Source organism: Heterodontus francisci, chromosome 6 (genome assembly GCF_036365525.1).
Source record: "Heterodontus francisci isolate sHetFra1 chromosome 6, sHetFra1.hap1, whole genome shotgun sequence".
NCBI classification, from domain to species: domain Eukaryota; kingdom Metazoa; phylum Chordata; class Chondrichthyes; order Heterodontiformes; family Heterodontidae; genus Heterodontus; species Heterodontus francisci.
In genome coordinates, this window is record NC_090376.1 from 11,563,349 (window position 1) to 11,579,722 (window position 16,374).

Here is a 16,374-nt window from a genome sequence, read left to right on the forward strand (position 1 = left end):
ATGAGGCCCCTCCCACCCCACTAACCCCTCTTCAACATATTTAGCCATGTCTCAGGCTTTGAGTTAGAGGGAGAGTCAGCAGACTAAGCTGTTTGTCCAGCAATGGTGGAAGAGAATTTCCAGCAGGTTCCTTTCCATCTAGCTAGAGAATGGTATGTCGAAAGAGAGGAAGGAGAGATGGAAGGTTCATTTCTTGGCTGCCAAGCCAAGACCCAAGCCTATTACTTGTAACCTGTTTTTCCCCCTCTCTGAAACCCTCACTCCTCGCTACCACCTCCTCCCCTTTCCTGTCACCTTTGCACTTCTATGGCACCTTTCACAACCTCGGGAGTCCTAAAGCACTTTACAGCCAATGAAATACTTTTGTTTTATTGTAGGAAACGTGGCAGTCAATTTGTGCAGAGCAAGCTCCCACAAGCAGAAATGTGAGAATGACTAGAATCTGCCAGTGATGAGGATTGAGGGATAAATATTGGCCAGAACGCAGGAGAACTCCCCTTTTCTTCAAATCGAGATGTGGGAGCTTTTCTGGCCACCTGAAATGGCAGATGGGGCCTTAGATTAATGGTGCATCTGAATGACAGCTCCTCTGACAGTGCAGCACTCCCTCGGTATTGCACTAGAGTGTCAGCTTAGATTTATAAGCTCGCAAAATGTTAACACAGCACTGGCATTTATTTCCAGGTGCACATATTTAAAGGTCGTGGCCCGTGGTCAGGCTGCACTCTGAGTACTGTACACATTCCATAAAAAGGACATAGCACTAGGGGAAGCGCAATAAAATTTACAAGGATGATACTAGAACTGGGAGATTACAGCTATCGGGAAAGATTGAACAGGTTTTGGCTTTTATCTTTAGAAAAGTGAAGACTTGGAGGAGACCTGATAGAAGTCTTTAAAATTAGGATTGGGTAGGGTAGATGTGGGGAGAATGTTTCCACTTCTGGGGAGAATCCAAAACAAGGGGCCATAAATACAAGATAGTTACTAATAAATCCAATAGGGAAATGAGGATAAATTTCTTTACTCAGTGAGTGGTTGGAATGTGGAACTCTCTACCACAGGACCTGGTCGAAAAGGAAACTAGACGAGTACGTGAGAGATAAGGGAATAGAAAGATTTGTGGAAAGGCTGAGACGAAGTGGATGGAATGGGAGGAGATGCATCTGATCTATAAAGGCTGGCACAGACTAGTTGGGCCAAATGACCTCTTTCTGTGCTGTATGTTTTATGTAAAGTTTCTACAGTGGGATTTGAACCCGGAACCTTCTGACTGCAAGGAGAGAGTACTACACACAAAGGGCCATGCGTACATGGTTAGGTGGATGCAAGCATCAAGTAACAGCAGCCAAATGGAGCCTTTCCCAAAAAGGATAATGCTTTTGGATTCTGTTCGCTGAAGGCCTGTTGGCTTCATGAAGTGTTGCTGAAAAACGATGCTTGAACGAAGCAGCCACTGCTCGATGGGAGCTCTGTGTTGATAGATAACCTTTGTGATCAACTAAATACATGAATGAAGTACGCACAGGTTTCTGATTCAATGCCAGGAAAAAATCCTTTAATATTTTAGTAGCAGGGAGGCTAGCCTGCACACGATAACTTGCCTTTTTTTAACGGCATAGCTTAATTTCACTCTGGGACCTCATGATAGAATTACAAAATAGTAAATTAATAATGTCGATCAAATAACTAAAAGACAAGGCACTATTACACGTGATTATGGAAATTGAAACATTAATCTATGCCATTAAAATCAAGCACTACCCATCTAGTTTTTTGTTAAACTCTTTAAGTTTAACATTTAAAGATTGTCTTTGAGCTGTGGTTCAGTTGGGTAACCGTCTCACCTCAGTCAGAAGATTATAGGTTCAAGCCCCTCTCTAAAGACTTGAGCACAAAATCTGTGCTGACGCTCCATTGCAATGTTAAGGAAGTGCTACAATGCCGGAGGTGCCATCTTTTCGATGAGACGTTAAACCGAGGCCCCGTCTGCCCCCTCGGGTAATTGCAAAAGATTCCAAGGTACTATTTTGAAGGAGCAATCTCCCTAGCATCCTGGCCAGTATTTATCCTTCAACCTATATCACTATGGAAAGAAACATTATCTCATAATTATCACATTGCTGTTTGTGGGAGCTTGCTGGGCGCAAATTGGCTGTTTCATTTCCTACATTACAACAGTGACTACACTTCAAAAGTACTGTAAAGCACTTTGGCATGACCTGAGGTTGTGAAAGGCGCTACAGAAGTGCAAATTCTTTGTCCCTCTTTCTTTAATTGAATTGAACGTAGAGTCAGGAATTTATACTGTATCATCTCAAATGCAAGGAAAGTTGAATAATTTATATAATTGTCCAGTGCTTATTATCTTTCCCTGATTTAGATAGATATTGGAATAAGCTGGAGGAAACCAATTTTGCACCAACAGAGCTGACTCTACCTTCACAAACCTCTAAATCAATCCCTCCTGTTTAGTTCAGTTTTCCACCTATAATACAGCTGGCATGACATTGACCTTAGTTCATGAATTCATGTCCTACTGCACTCTCACTGTAACTACTCTTTATAAGTTGTACATGGACCACTGGGTTTCAGCTTTTGGAGATGCAAAGTAAAATTGTGAAACTTGATCCCAAAGCGCTTTGTATTTTTTAAATCCTGAAGTCTAATGTAATTAAAAGGAAATTGAAAATGCAAGATATTGTGGATGTTGTTTCCCCCAGATTTACAGCAGAAAATGCTTGAAACATCCAGCAACTATCAGTGAAGGCTTGGGCTCTACTAGAAAAGAGAAGACTGAGGAGTGACCAGATAGGAAAAATTATGAAAGGGCTGGAGAGGGTAGATGTCGAAAGACCAGAACTAGTGGCCATAAATATAAGATAGTGACTAATAAAAATCCAATGGGGAATTCAGGCGGAACGTCTTTACTCAGAGTAATGAGAATGTGGAATTCACGACCACAGAGTGGTTGAGGCAAGTAACATAGAAACATTTAAGGGAAAACTAGGTAAACACATGAAGAAAGTAATAGAGGGTTATTTTGATGAGGTTAGATGAAGCAGGATGTAAGGGTGCTCATGTGGAGCATAAATATCAGCATGAATCTGTTGGGCTGAATAACCTGATTTTTGTGCTGTATGTTCTACAGGCTTCACTGCAGATTAGTATTGATTTGAGGTGTCCCTTTCTATTGAATTGACAAACCTCTTTTTTTTTTTATCCCTTCGAAACAGGGATATAAAATGGACGACCTACTGACCTCTTATATTAGTCAGGTGCTGACCTCTATGAACAAGCAGCGGAGCACAAAAGCCAGTAAGTGAACTTACTATGACTACTGGATCTGGGCCTACAAGGTGGTCCAACTTCTGAGGCCTGTGGGAAACCCTTGCAGCTGGAGAAAAACATTTTCTACACAGGTCTGGAGTATGAGAAGGAGCCCTCTGCAAAGCTCTTCCGACAGCAGCCCGGAGTCCCCCTTGAGTGAGGATGACTACTTGTAGTGTGTGTGTCTGTATGAAAATCTCGACCTTCAAGTCCCCCAAATGTACAACAAGCCAAAAAAAAAAATCTGGGCCTACGATACAGACTTCTTGCAAACTCTCACTGCACTTTTTGATGGATCGCACTCAAAAGATATTTCATCTACTTGTCAAGGTTGCTCCTTTCAGCAAATGCAAACAAGTCATCCTGGTTTTAGCCTGAATGCATGTGTAGTGATTCGGCGTAGCTGTAGGTGGCCCAGGTTATTGGTTGTAATGCGCATCATATTTCATGGTGTGTAATGGAGAATTCTCACCGTAACTTTGTAATCGTGTCAAGTTTTAGTGAGCAGCTGGTCACGTTGCTGCTCTTGTCCTGTTACCTGACATTGCTGCCTTCAGAAGAGTAACTCGATGGATCGGTTGTGCATCATAACCACCAATGTAACATACCCTGCTGTATATTTCATGAAGTAGCCAGCTCCATTTGGGGTGAGTCTGGTTGTAATTCAGACAAGGTGGGGGGCAGGGGAGGGAGGGGGGGGGGGGGGGGGTTGCTCAGGTAACGTTTGAAAAATGTTTCATTTTGTGGTGTTCTTGCCATTTGAACCCAGCCCCTCGTACTCCCACCTCAACTGTTTCTGTAAGTAGTTAGTTTATTTTAGACGTGTGGTTTTTTGTTTTTTGCAACCGTTGGTTTTTATTGGAGTCAGCTGAAGCCGTCGAAACACACCTTCTCTAAACTTGACATGGTGTCGGTCACAGATGATTCATGACCAAATTAACCACAAGGTATTCAATTCTGTAATCGTCCCCCAAATTCATTGGCACTAGAGTTATTCATAGTTTAATCAGTATCTTAGCTAATGCTAAATTCTCATCTCCATAAACCTTTCCAAAATAAAACTCCCATTTTTAGTCAACTCTTTGGACATTCAAGTCCTTTGTTGAAGTTGGCTTAAGTGGGAACTCTACTCGCACCCATCTCTTTTTTTTTTGTATTCTCCCCCTCCCCCACCCACCCAAAAAAAATTACTGTGCTTAAAATTCATCTAAAACATCTCTAGATGTTTGTAAATTTTATTTGTGTCTGATTGTAATCCTTGCTGTAATTCACATACTCTCTCCCTATTGGTTGTGTCCCAAAAAATAAAGTGCCGGGTTAAGGGCCAGCAATGAGTCTGTCCTTGAACACCAGACCACACCAGCCAAGGCTGGGAATGCTTTCATCAGCATCTGGGGCGAGGAGAGCAGGCAAACTGGTGTTTCAGGTGTGGAGCCTTCAGTTCTGACAATTGGGCTACGCCTTAAAACATCAACTAGTCAGGTCTTTCCTCTCTCTGCAGATGCTGTCTGGCCCATTGAGTGTTTCCAACATATTATGGTTTCATTTCATATCTGCAGTTGTACTTTCAGTTTTATACAGTAAGTAGGGAGTACTTTTTGCAAAATCTTTGTGTGGCCTAATGAAGGGACTTTGTTAATGAGGGTAGTTGACCCATTTACACTATCTTGAGACTGCAAAGGTGGGGGAGGGGAAGAAAAGACCAAAGCCACTTCTCTACATCAAGCTCATTGTGATTCTTAAAGACCAAAAAGGCTGGCAGTCCCCAGCGAGTCAGAGCAGCATTGGTGGCGTGAGAGAAACAGAGTGAATGCTTCAGGTTGGCACAATCTTTTGTCAGATATTGGGCTGAGACCAAGGAGGTTGATTGCTGAAAGTGACTCCTGTCAAGCTTGTAGGCTGCTCTACTGTACCAAATAAGATCATTATTACTGTAAGGTTACTGATCAGTGCTGGCTTCTCGGTTCACATCCAGTCATTCATTCCCTCCTTGAAAATGAGAACCTTAGTTGAGTCTCAGCCAAGACTGTCCACTGCATCGTAAACGAGATTCTGATGGCCATTGAGTTTTGACGAGTGGCTTCCTCTAATCGATCTATTTTTATTTCAGTGAACGAGTGCAGTTTATTTATAAACAAAGCAGTTGGCAGTTTTAGCCAACCGGCTGAAGTCCAGCGTTAAATTTGCGATGGCAAGCCTGTTGGATTGACCCGGTTTAGCAATTGCTTCCAATGAGGGAACAATGTCCCTTTTATTTTATAAAGTGCCCAAGTCTGTTCAGCTTTGGTCATGCTCTCACTGGAGGTGCCAACTGTGCCTTTAAATTATAATCTATTTATATATCATTTTATTGTTGGCAATCATTAATTGTTGGATTTATTTTAGTTGGAAGTAAAGCTATCTGTGGGTGATAATTTTTGTGGTCACACTGACTGTAAATGAAGCATTTAGAATATATATTGTTTACAGCTTTTTTTAAACTGTTTCAACAGTGGGTAGGTATGTCTGGGTGAATTAAGTTCTTTAAATGGGCACTTATTGGTTCAATGCACAATGAAGACTCATTCTTATTTGAGTATGAAATAAAATTGATATGTTCCTCTTTTGAGTTCTTTTCCTCCCCTGGAGAATCAGTGATACCCTTTTCCCCCACCCCTTTAACTTATTCCACACAAACCTTCTGTGAATTCAGTCACTACAGTTCACTGAAACTGGGAGTCTGATCTCCCAACTGGATCCGAGACTGCCTGAAGCACTGCATCCCAGCCAATGGGGTTTTTGTCGAGGTCACGTACATTTTGGAGGCTTGGGCGTCATTTCTCTCCACTTTGCTTCTCTTGCGCTGTTGCTGCTGCTTCTACGGTCACCTCATCTCCAGGAACTGCATAGGTTTTGGTGGCTTTCAGGTTAGTGCCTCAGTTTAGCTGCTGCTCACTCGGGGACAAACCTGGATTCTGTGCTCAAATTCAGAAATCTGATTCAAGTCCATAAAATAATATCTAATATTTTGTTTGATTTTCCTACTACTTGGTCTTCCCAAGTATTAGATCATATACTGACCACAAGGTCCCATTGAGTTAGCTGGTGCTTCTCCAAGTGCCTGCAAGCCATAAGGAGATCTTCCTGTATTTTTGTAACGTTCCCCTTTATTGGGGAAAGTCTTGAGGTAACGGCTAAAACCAAGTGATGTCATGGTGTGTGCAAACCTGGGTCATAAGCGCACAGTATCAAATATATGCTGGCATTGGTTAATATATTGTGCACGTGGTCACTGCCAATAGCCTAAAGAATCTGATGATGTAGTGATCTTGTAGATGTGCTTTTGGCTGAATGTTCACTTCAGTTTAAGCACATATTTTAATGTGAAATCAACCTTTTGGTGCCTCCTGAAGATCCTTGTAACCAGCAAACAGCAAGTATATTCACAAGAAGAGCTGTGTTAACTAATAGGGTTAGAATTAGAAAAGATTATTGATAAGCACTAGCCTACAGTGATTGAGTCAAAATCCTTCTGCACTGTGTGGTGGTGTGGGATTTTAGCCAGTGCTTTGTGGATTGTTAAGCAAACATCCATTTTTCTGTGAAATTGTAAACCAGTTATATTCATTTTTGTCTGTCCTATAGACTGCTGGTTGGACTCAAAGGGGACCCCATCTTCATGAAAAGTGATTATACATGGATAGGGGGTTTGGGGGAAAATGTTCACAAGCATCACGAGCGTGCCCTCTCTCTCTTTTTGTCATGACTCATTGAAAAAGATCATGAGCTCATTTATGTGTGATGCCATAAAAATGACACATATCTATCTTTTCTTAAAAGACTTTACTGAGCTAATGGCCTCTTGTATTGAAACAGATAATATCAGATGATAAATTATCAAAGTGGCCACAGTATGCTTCCATTGAGGGGCCCAGTTTGCTCTTACCTTTGGCTAGCATGACCAAAACGTTAGATGATAACTGTTTGTCTTTGCTTTTCAAATCGTTTCCCAACAAGTCCAGGCCTTGGGGAAAGGTTTAATGTATCACTGCCTGCTTTTGAATCCATTGTATGATAGTCATCAAGTTTTATGTGTTTGAGATTTTATATTGGAATAGTCTAGGAAGTGTGTGTGTGTGACATCTTTTAGTGAGCAAAGGGGCTACACTTTGAAGTGCAGTCATTGTATTTCCTTTTTTTGTGATGACTCATTGAAATGGATCATGAGCTCATTTGTGTGAGGAGCAGATGGATTTGGACATGCTTAAAATTCGACAAGTATACACTTTGGTGTATTGGCTCAAGAAAATGCTAGTAAAAGCACAGTTACTGTAACTTTGCTGTTAACTTTTGTTCCCCTGCCTGTGATGCAAAAGGAGAAGGATCTGCTGATTGAGCTTGGAACCCATCCCAAAGCCATGTTGGTCCCTTGTCTCTTCCACTTCCCTCTCCAACAGTTTTATAGATAAAATAAACCATTTGTCTTTTCCATCAGTGTTTGGCTATCACTTGGCACATAACGTTATTTGTAAATAATGTTAATAAACGTACATATTGTGATTTTTTTTTTTAAAGAGCAAAACTAGTGTGGATGCATGGTGCATGGTTTGAAAGGCAAATCCCAGCTGTGGGCTAATGACCATGTTTGATTTTTCTTCCCCTTCCGGGATGTCTGATGTTCTGTGTCTACAGTTTGTATCTGTTTAAAGAATGTACTGCCCATGTAATAAATATTCTGTGATACATTGACTTCATTCCTTTGTGTGTCTCTGTATACATGTATAGGTTCTGCTGATGGGATCAGATGAAGAGGGGCAGGAGAAGGTTTGTGTGAAGCATAACCAGCATAGACCTGTTGGGCTGAATGGCTTGTTTCTGTGCTGTATATTCCATGTGTATCTAATACGTGTGTGTGTATGTATTTTTCATGACTGCCAGTGCTTCTCCTGAGCTGACCACATGGAGGTACATGTAGGAACATGAGGCCATTTAGCCCCTCAAACCTGTTCCACCATTCAATGAGATCCTGGTTGATCTGCGACCTAACTCTGTATGCAGTGCACTCTAACCTACTAAGTTTTATCTGGGGTGGTGGAGGGGACTGGCTGAGAATTGTTCACTCACTTGGAAGCTGATGTGTTGAAACCAACTCCTTCACTCGTTTTATTTACACCCTTTATAGGCAGGAGTGTGATTGCAGTCAACTGAGCTGCTGGGAAAATTGGCTGAAGCTAGCACGTTGGATTGGTGTAGAAAATGATTAAATGCTGGAACTTTAAGATGGCAGGTTTGGGAGGATGGAATTAACTCTGATGGGCTATTTTGATCCAAATCGCTATCATGTGGTTGCAATGAAATTGCAAAGGATTCTTCACACTTTGCAAGTTCCTGAATTATGCTGATCATTTAAACAAGAGTATGGAATTGTAGAAATTACAGCAAGTATTTGTCCACCATCTACAAGTTACAAGTCAGGAGTGTGATGGCATACTCTCCACTTGCCTGGTTGGATGCAGTTCCAATAATACTCAAGAAGCTCGACGCCATCCAGGACAAAGCAGCCCGTTTTGATCAGCACCCCATCCACCACCTTCAACATTCACTCCCTCCACCACTGGCACATCGTGTACTATCCATAAAACACACACTGCAGCAACTCACCAAGGCTCCTTTGACATCACCTTCCATACCAGTGGTCTCCACCATCTAGAAGGACAAGGTGAATCTGAGTGGATTTTGAATGCGGGGAAAAAGTTAAAAATGTACTTTTACCCCTCTGGACGGACCTCGCTTATCATTATTGATTGTATCAACACTGTTCTCGGGTGTTATACCCTGAAATATGCACTCTTCATTGTGCGTGTGTGTAGTTATAACTCTGCTGTCAGATGGAGTTCACTGTACAGTGCTGAGGACTGGGGTCCAATCACTTCATTTAAGTCTGAGATCTGGAAGAAGAATTTCATAAAGTAGATTCGGGATATAGTAAAAATAAGAATTATAGAATGGTTACAGTACAGAAGAAGGCCATTCGGCCCTTCATGTTTGGGCTGGCTTGCTGCAAGAGCACCTCCATCTAGCCTCTAGCCCTGCAACTATTTTCTCTTCAGATAATTATCCAATTCCCTTTTGAAAGCCATGATTGAATCTGCCTCCACCGCACTCTCAGGCAGTGCATTCCAGACCCTAAGCACTGGCTGCATTTACAAGAAAAGTTTTTCCTCATGTTACCTTTTGGTTCTTTTGCCATTCACCTTAAATCAGTGTCCTCTGCTTCTGGACCCTTTGGCTAATGGGACTGTTTCATCTGATCTACATGAGACCTAATGGGTGGTAAATGTAACGTGCTTGGGAGGAATTGGTAACTTTGGACATATTGATCCCAACGTTCTCTAATACTTGGGCTTTTCCTCACTTCATGTCTGGGTCTGTTGTGGGCTAATTGACAAGTGATTGCTAACAACTCGATTACTGTATCATCGTCTACCAGGTGGGTAGAAAGTGAACTAGATTGAGGGAGTTTTCATTTACCTAGAAGTTCCTATGTTTCTACAAAATAAGAAAGGAGTAAGGGACTTGAATCCTCTAGGCATACAGCCAATAACATGAGCAGAGCCAGGGCAGTAAATGGGCTTTGCTACTGCTACCGTCATCAAGAATGAATATTTTTTTTAAAAAGTGAATGCCTTTTTCTCCTTGCTGTTCTGGGGGAGTCAACACAGAGAAAGAATTAACAAAGTTTGCAAATGTGCAGGTGCAGTCACCAGCTTATCACAATCACTCTTCACCTATACGGCAGCTACTCCTGTAACAGTATTTCTAGATGTGTCCACCAGGTGCCAGTATCTCACATGCTACACCCCTGAGATTTCTCGAACTTGGTAATAAAAAAGACTTGCATTTCTCCAGCGTCTCTCAATCCCAAAGTGCTTTACACCCAATCAAATATTTTTGAAGTGTAGTCACTGTCGCAATGTAGGAAACTCAGCAAGCTACTAAAAAGAGAAATGTGTTAATGACCAGATAATCTGCTTCAGTGACATTGAATGAGGGCTAAATATGGGCCAATTCACCAGGGAGAACTCCCCTGCTCCTCTTCAGAATTCTGCCATAGGATCCTATACGTCCACCTAAGAGGACAGGTGGTTCAATATCTCATCCAAAGATGGCATCTCTAACAGTGCAGCATTCCCTCAGTACTGTACTGTAGTTTTAGTCTAGTTATGTGCTTATAGTCTCAAATCAAATGGTACCACTAAAAATATCATGCTGCTTTAAAGGCCAATCCGTTTCTGGACCTACATTAGGTTGAAATGTTATACAGTCTATTCAATTAACTTTTTGAAAAGTCCCTTCAAAGGGGGAGGCAATGGTAAAATAAGGGCCTCTGGATTTAACACATTGACCCAAGTGACCTTTTCTCCTTGCAGACATTCTCATCGACTCTCTCCTCCTCTTTCTGTCTGCCAGCAGCAAGCAGATCCCTCCTTGTCATCAGAAACTGTCATAGCTCCAAGCAGCTTTGACCCAACACAAATACCAAGACGTCCCATTCTCACTTCATATTGTTTCGGGCATGTCTCGGGTGGAGGGGGAGTCAGAAGGTTGTAGGTTTCAATATCCTGCCAGAAATTTGAGCATAAAATCGAGGCTGGTGCTCCACTGCAGTACAGAGGAAGTGCTGCTCTATTAAACCAAAGTCATATCTTCCCCCTCAGCTAAATATAAAAGAGCCCATGGCTGTGATTTCACTGAAGAGTTGGATCCGGTGTCTCTGTCTCTCTCTCTCTCTCGATTGACAGATTATATGATGATCAGTGTGAAGTTGCTGTTTGTGAGATCTTGCTGTGTGCAAATTGGCAGCTGTGTTTCCTACATTCTGACAGTGACTATGCTGAAATGCTTGGTTTGCTGTGAACCAGAAAGGCATGATATAAATGCAAGTTTTCCTTCACATTTCCCCATTTCCAGGCATCGTGATGAGGAACAATTCCGGAGATACTCTCGTATGTACATATAGAGGATTCACAGTGCGCGGCAGCCAAATCTAGAGGAAGCGTTTAAAGATAGACTTGTGATGCAGCTTGTTGTTTCTGACCTTGCAATGACCTCACTTAGCCACAAAGAGTGGAGTGAGGAAGCTGAGCAATCACAAGGATCCCAATAGGGTGGGATACCTGACTTGCAATATTAATAATAGTGCTAGCTGACCCAAAACAGCCAAAAACAGAAGGCTAATCCTGACTTCATTTTATTCTTAAGTAAAACACTAAAATAAAACACAAAAATAACTGCTTTGCTCTTTTCCCATTCCCTAGTCCCAACGCTCCCTCCATATTTGCATGTCAAAAATGAGTCACAAAGTTAGTATAAACGGGTGCAGGGTTTCTGACTGCAGGAGCTGAAGATCAAAGAGTGAAGATCAGAGAATTCCACATTGCTCTTAACTGCCCTCCGAAGTGCCCTATCACCGCTTCTCATGGGGCAACTAAGAAATGGATGATAAATGCTGGCCTTGCCAGCGGCGCCCACGTCTTGAGAACAAATTAAATAAGAAAGTCAATTCACGGTCCTCAGTTGGTGGACTCCCAAAGTCAACTACACTGGAAAAGCAAGCAAATCGGCTTCAATCCATTGTGTTTGCCACTTGTTAGCACAGTCTGCCTTCTTTCCCTTGAAGTGTGTTGCATCGTAACATTCCTCCATCTTTTACCCCTTCCACACCACCCCCCCTCCCCAATCTCTCCCATCAACAACTTCAAACGCCAATCTTTCCACAGGCGGTCAGGCTAGGCCGATGGCTTCTGACGCAGGAGATGCGAAAGGCATGCGGTCGTCACGGTGAGTGGCAGTTGTTGCAGCTTCTTCAGAAATGGACCAGACATTATTCATTTCTGAAACAAAAGATTGGGTTTTCATGATCTTTCCCAAGAGTTACACATTGTTTGGTCTAGTTTACTATCTGGACATCACTTTGCCAGTTATGTTCACTTATCTCATTGCTCCACAATGCTTATTAGACCAGCACTTGGCAGATCATTAAGGCAGAGTACAAGAAACACAAAGTCCTGCTTCGGCTCACTCTTTGAAATCCTATCATTTCTACAGCTGGGCCTATGAAAAGAACTAAAAACAAGAAATGCTGGAACCACTCAGCAGGTCTGGCAGCATCTGTGGAAAGAGAAGCAGAGTTAACGTTTCGGGTCAGTGACCCGAACTGTTTGGTAGAGCTATTACATCAAACATTAGGGGTGGCGCAGTGGTTAGCACCACAGCCTCACAGCTCCAGGGACCCGGGTTCGATTCTGGGTACTGCCTGTGCGGAGTTCGCAAGTTCTCCATGTGACCGCGTGGGTTTTCGCCAGGTGCTCCGGTTTCCTCCACCTGCCAAAGACTTGCACGTTTATGGGTAAATTGGCTGTTGTAAATTGCCCCTAGTGTAGGTAGGTGGTAGGGAATATGGGATTATTGTAAGGTTAGTATAAATGGGTGGCTGTTGGGCGGCACACACTCGGTGGGCCAAAGGGCCTGTTTCAGTGCTGGATCTCTAAATAAATACAGTACGAAATATGCCATTTGCCCACACCAATCTACAACTGCTCCCTGTGGTAGCAAGTTCCACATTCTTGTCACTCTTTGGGTAAAGATTTTTCTTCTGAATTCCCTATTCTTCCATAGAGATCTCTGCACTCCTTCAATCTGGCCTCTCGAGCATGCCCAGTTTTCATTCCTCCACCATTGGCAGCTGTCTAGGCCTTAAGCTCTGGAATTCCCTCCCAAAACCTTTCTACCTCTCCTCCTTCAAGACCCTTCTTAAAACCTACCTCTTTAACCAAGCTTTTGGTCACCTGCCCTATCTCCTTATCTGGTCTGGTGTTCCATTTTGACTGATTATGCCACTATTTTACTACATTAAAGGCACTATACAAGTGCATGTTGTTGTTGATGCTTACCTGTCCGGAACTTGCTATAAATCCCATTTTCACTCCTGCTTCTCTCATTCTGAAGACATGGTAATCCATTTTCTCTCCACCTGCACGAACCAAATTAAATGAAACTAAACTTGTTGCATTGAAAGAAAAGCATTCCCCACTTTCCCAACAGTTATGTGGTCATTGGGGAGTTCCCATTAAGCCAGACAAGAAAAACATCATCCTTACAATTCCAAAATCCGTGTTAGACACTGTTGACACAGTGAGGTCAATTTTTAACTCATCACCTGGGTATACAATTGCCCCCTGCCTCTGATAAAACCCACCCAATGAAAATCAGGCAGCATCTACAATAGGCATGTGACGGGTGGTTATCACCTGGTTTGCAATGTTTAAAAAGATGAACTGCATTCCCTTACATATCTGTGGATTACTCAATAATTATATTGTATTAACAGGTCAATATTGAGACAAAATAGCAAGGTACTCATGTCACTTCTCAAATCATTGATGTCCTCACCCTTGGAATACTGTTTACAAGCTTTGGTCGCATAGAACCAGAGAAAGGTTACAGCACAGAAGGAGGCCATTCAGCCCATCATGTCTGCGCCAGAGAAAACGAAAAAGATTTGCATTTATATGGTACATTTCATGACCACAGGATGCCCCGAAGCTCTTTACAGCTAATGAAGTACTTTTTGAGGTGTAGTTACTGTTGTAATATAGGAAATGTTGCAGCTAATCTGCACACAGCAAGATCCCGCAAACAGCAATGAGCAGCAATGTCACGGGAATACCATCACCTCCAAGTCGCACATCATCCTGGCTTGGAAATATATCGGCTGAGGCTTCTTTGTTGCTGGGTCAAATTCCTGGAATTTTCAACCTAATGCCTTCATGGAAACACCATCACCATAACCTTAATAGAGGTTCAAAGAGAAGGTCCAGCAGCACCTTGTCAAGGCAACTTGCATGTCAGTGATAGCACATTGGCCTCTGAGTCAGAAGGCTGTGGGTTGCAGTCCTACTCCAGTGATTTGAGGACATAATCTAGGCTGATATTCTAGTGCAATATTGGAGGAGTGCTGCACTGTTGGAGGTGCCATCTTTCAGGTGTGTCGTTAAGCTGAGGCCCCGTCTGCCCCCTCGACTGGATGCAAAAGATCCCATGGTACTATTTCAAAGAAGAGCAGGGGAGTTCTTCCTGGTGCCCTTCCAATATTTATCCCTCAACCAACATCACTACAAACAGATTATTGGGTCATTATCGCATTGCTGTTTGTGGGAGCTTGATGTGTGCAAATTGGCTGCTGCATTTCCTGCATTACAACAGTGACAACAATTCGAAAGTACTTTGTTAGCTTTAAAGTGCTTTGGCTATCTTAAGGTCGTGAAAGGTGCTATATAAATGTAATTTCTTTATTTCCAACTAGGAAAGGTAATTAAAAGCAACCTTGCCAGCATCATCCATATTCTGAGAACAAAACATAAAAACAAATTCTGTTACGACTTACCAATTGAATATAAATACCATTATGATCAGTGCAGCTGATACAATGTCTGATGAAATCCACATCATTTTGTACTGAGAAGGGGTCTGGAGGGAACAATAAAAATGGAAGAAGTAACATCAGTGTTTAAGATATTTATATTCTTCCCAGCTGGAGTAACTGTGTTCAGTTCTGAGCACTGCACCCCAGGAAGCATATGTTGGCCTTGGAGGGGGTGCAGTGCAGATTCAACAGAATGATACTGGGGCAAAAAGGGTTAAATTATGAGGACTGTTTGCATAGAATAGGCTTGTATTCACTTGCATATAGAAGATTGTGAAGTGATCTATTTTGAAGTGTTTATGATGATCAAAGGAGTTGATAGGATAGCCCAGATTGCATAATCCCCTGGCCAAGAAAAAAAGTGTAAGAAAGTCTTGCCACTTATATAGCACCTTTCATGACCTCCCAAAGTGCTTTACAGCCAATGAAGTACTTTTGAAGTGAGTCACTGTTGTAAAACAGGAAACACAGCAGCCAATTTGTGCACAGTAAACTCCCATAAGCAGCAATCTGATAAATCACGAAATAATCTGTTTTCACGATGTTGGTAACTATTGGCCAGGACATTTGATAGCAATCCCTTGCTCTTATTCAAATTGCATCATCAGATCTTTTTTGTACATTTGAGAGGGCAGGTACCTCATCTGACAGACAGTACCTCTGATAGTGCAGGACTCTCTCAGTGTTGCACTGGAGTGTCAGCGTAGATTTTCCTGCTCAAGCCTCTGGAATGGGGCTTGAATTCACAAACTGGCAACTCAGAGGCAAGGGTGCTACCCCACTGAGCCGCAGCTAACACTGCTATTGGACAATTTTTAAAAGAAATATAATTAGTTTTCCAAATACTAATTCACCTGTTGCTAACTCAGAGCAAGAAGTTTTAAAAGAAAAAAAAATCCAAATGACAAATCCAGAGTAGTTTTGAATAAAATTAACTCTTCCTTTTATAGTAAAAAGATTTGCACAGCCCGTATTAATTGTACCTGCAAAACAAGAATAATTAACTGGGGCAAGTGAACTTCAATGGAGTAAGAATGGATCTGGGCCAGATAAATTGGAATCAAAGGTTGGAAGGAAAATCTGCACCTGAACAATGGGCTACGTTCAAAGAAAAGATAGTTCGGGCACAGTCAAGGTGTATTCCCTCAAAGGGGTAAAGTAGGACAAACAAATCCAGAGCTCTCTGGATGACAAAAGAGATAGAGATGAAGAGGAAGAAGAAAAAGTGTGCTTATGACAGATGGCAGGTAGATAATACAATGGAGAACCAGGCTGAATATAGAAGGTTCAGAGGGGAAGTAAAAAGCAAATAAGAGAAGCAAAGAGAAAGTATAAAAAGAGACTGGCAGCTAACATACGAGGGAATCCCAAAGTCTTCTATAGGTGTATAAATAGTTATAGGGTGGTAAAAAGAGGAGAGGGGCTGATTAGGGACCAAAAGGTGGATTTATGCATGGAGGCAGGGGGAATAGCTGAGGGATTAAATGAATTCTTTGCATCGCCTTTACCAGGGAAGAAGATGTAACCCAGGGCACAGTGAAACAGAAGGTAAGTAATATATTAGAAGGATTTAAAATTGA

General features: G+C 42.1%; 2 protein-coding genes across 11 annotated transcripts in view; one reads left to right on the plus strand and one right to left on the minus strand.

Moving 5' to 3' along the window:
* Window positions 1-4,004, plus strand: part of myo7aa (myosin VIIAa) — a 127,690-nt gene extending 123,686 nt beyond the window's left edge. For 2 of the 3 annotated variants that reach the window (XM_068033109.1, XM_068033110.1), the window contains one exon: window positions 3,237-4,004. In XM_068033109.1, the coding sequence (XP_067889210.1) occupies window positions 3,237-3,326 (90 nt within the window). In that variant the 3' untranslated portion in view covers window positions 3,327-4,004. The remainder of the gene's footprint in view (window positions 1-3,236) is intronic. The other variant, XR_010975184.1, reaches the window with a different exon arrangement.
* Window positions 4,005-11,552: 7,548 nt separating this feature from the next.
* gdpd4a (glycerophosphodiester phosphodiesterase domain containing 4a) overlaps window positions 11,553-16,374 on the minus strand; it is a 69,336-nt gene continuing 64,514 nt past the window's right edge. For all 8 annotated transcript variants that reach the window (XM_068032775.1, XM_068032774.1, XM_068032772.1 and 5 more), the window contains 3 exons: window positions 14,756-14,838; window positions 13,263-13,342; window positions 11,553-12,203 (listed from right to left, as the gene is read on the minus strand). In XM_068032775.1, coding sequence (XP_067888876.1) covers window positions 12,094-12,203; window positions 13,263-13,342; window positions 14,756-14,838 — 273 coding nt within the window. In that variant the 3' untranslated portion in view covers window positions 11,553-12,093. The remainder of the gene's footprint in view (window positions 12,204-13,262; window positions 13,343-14,755; window positions 14,839-16,374) is intronic.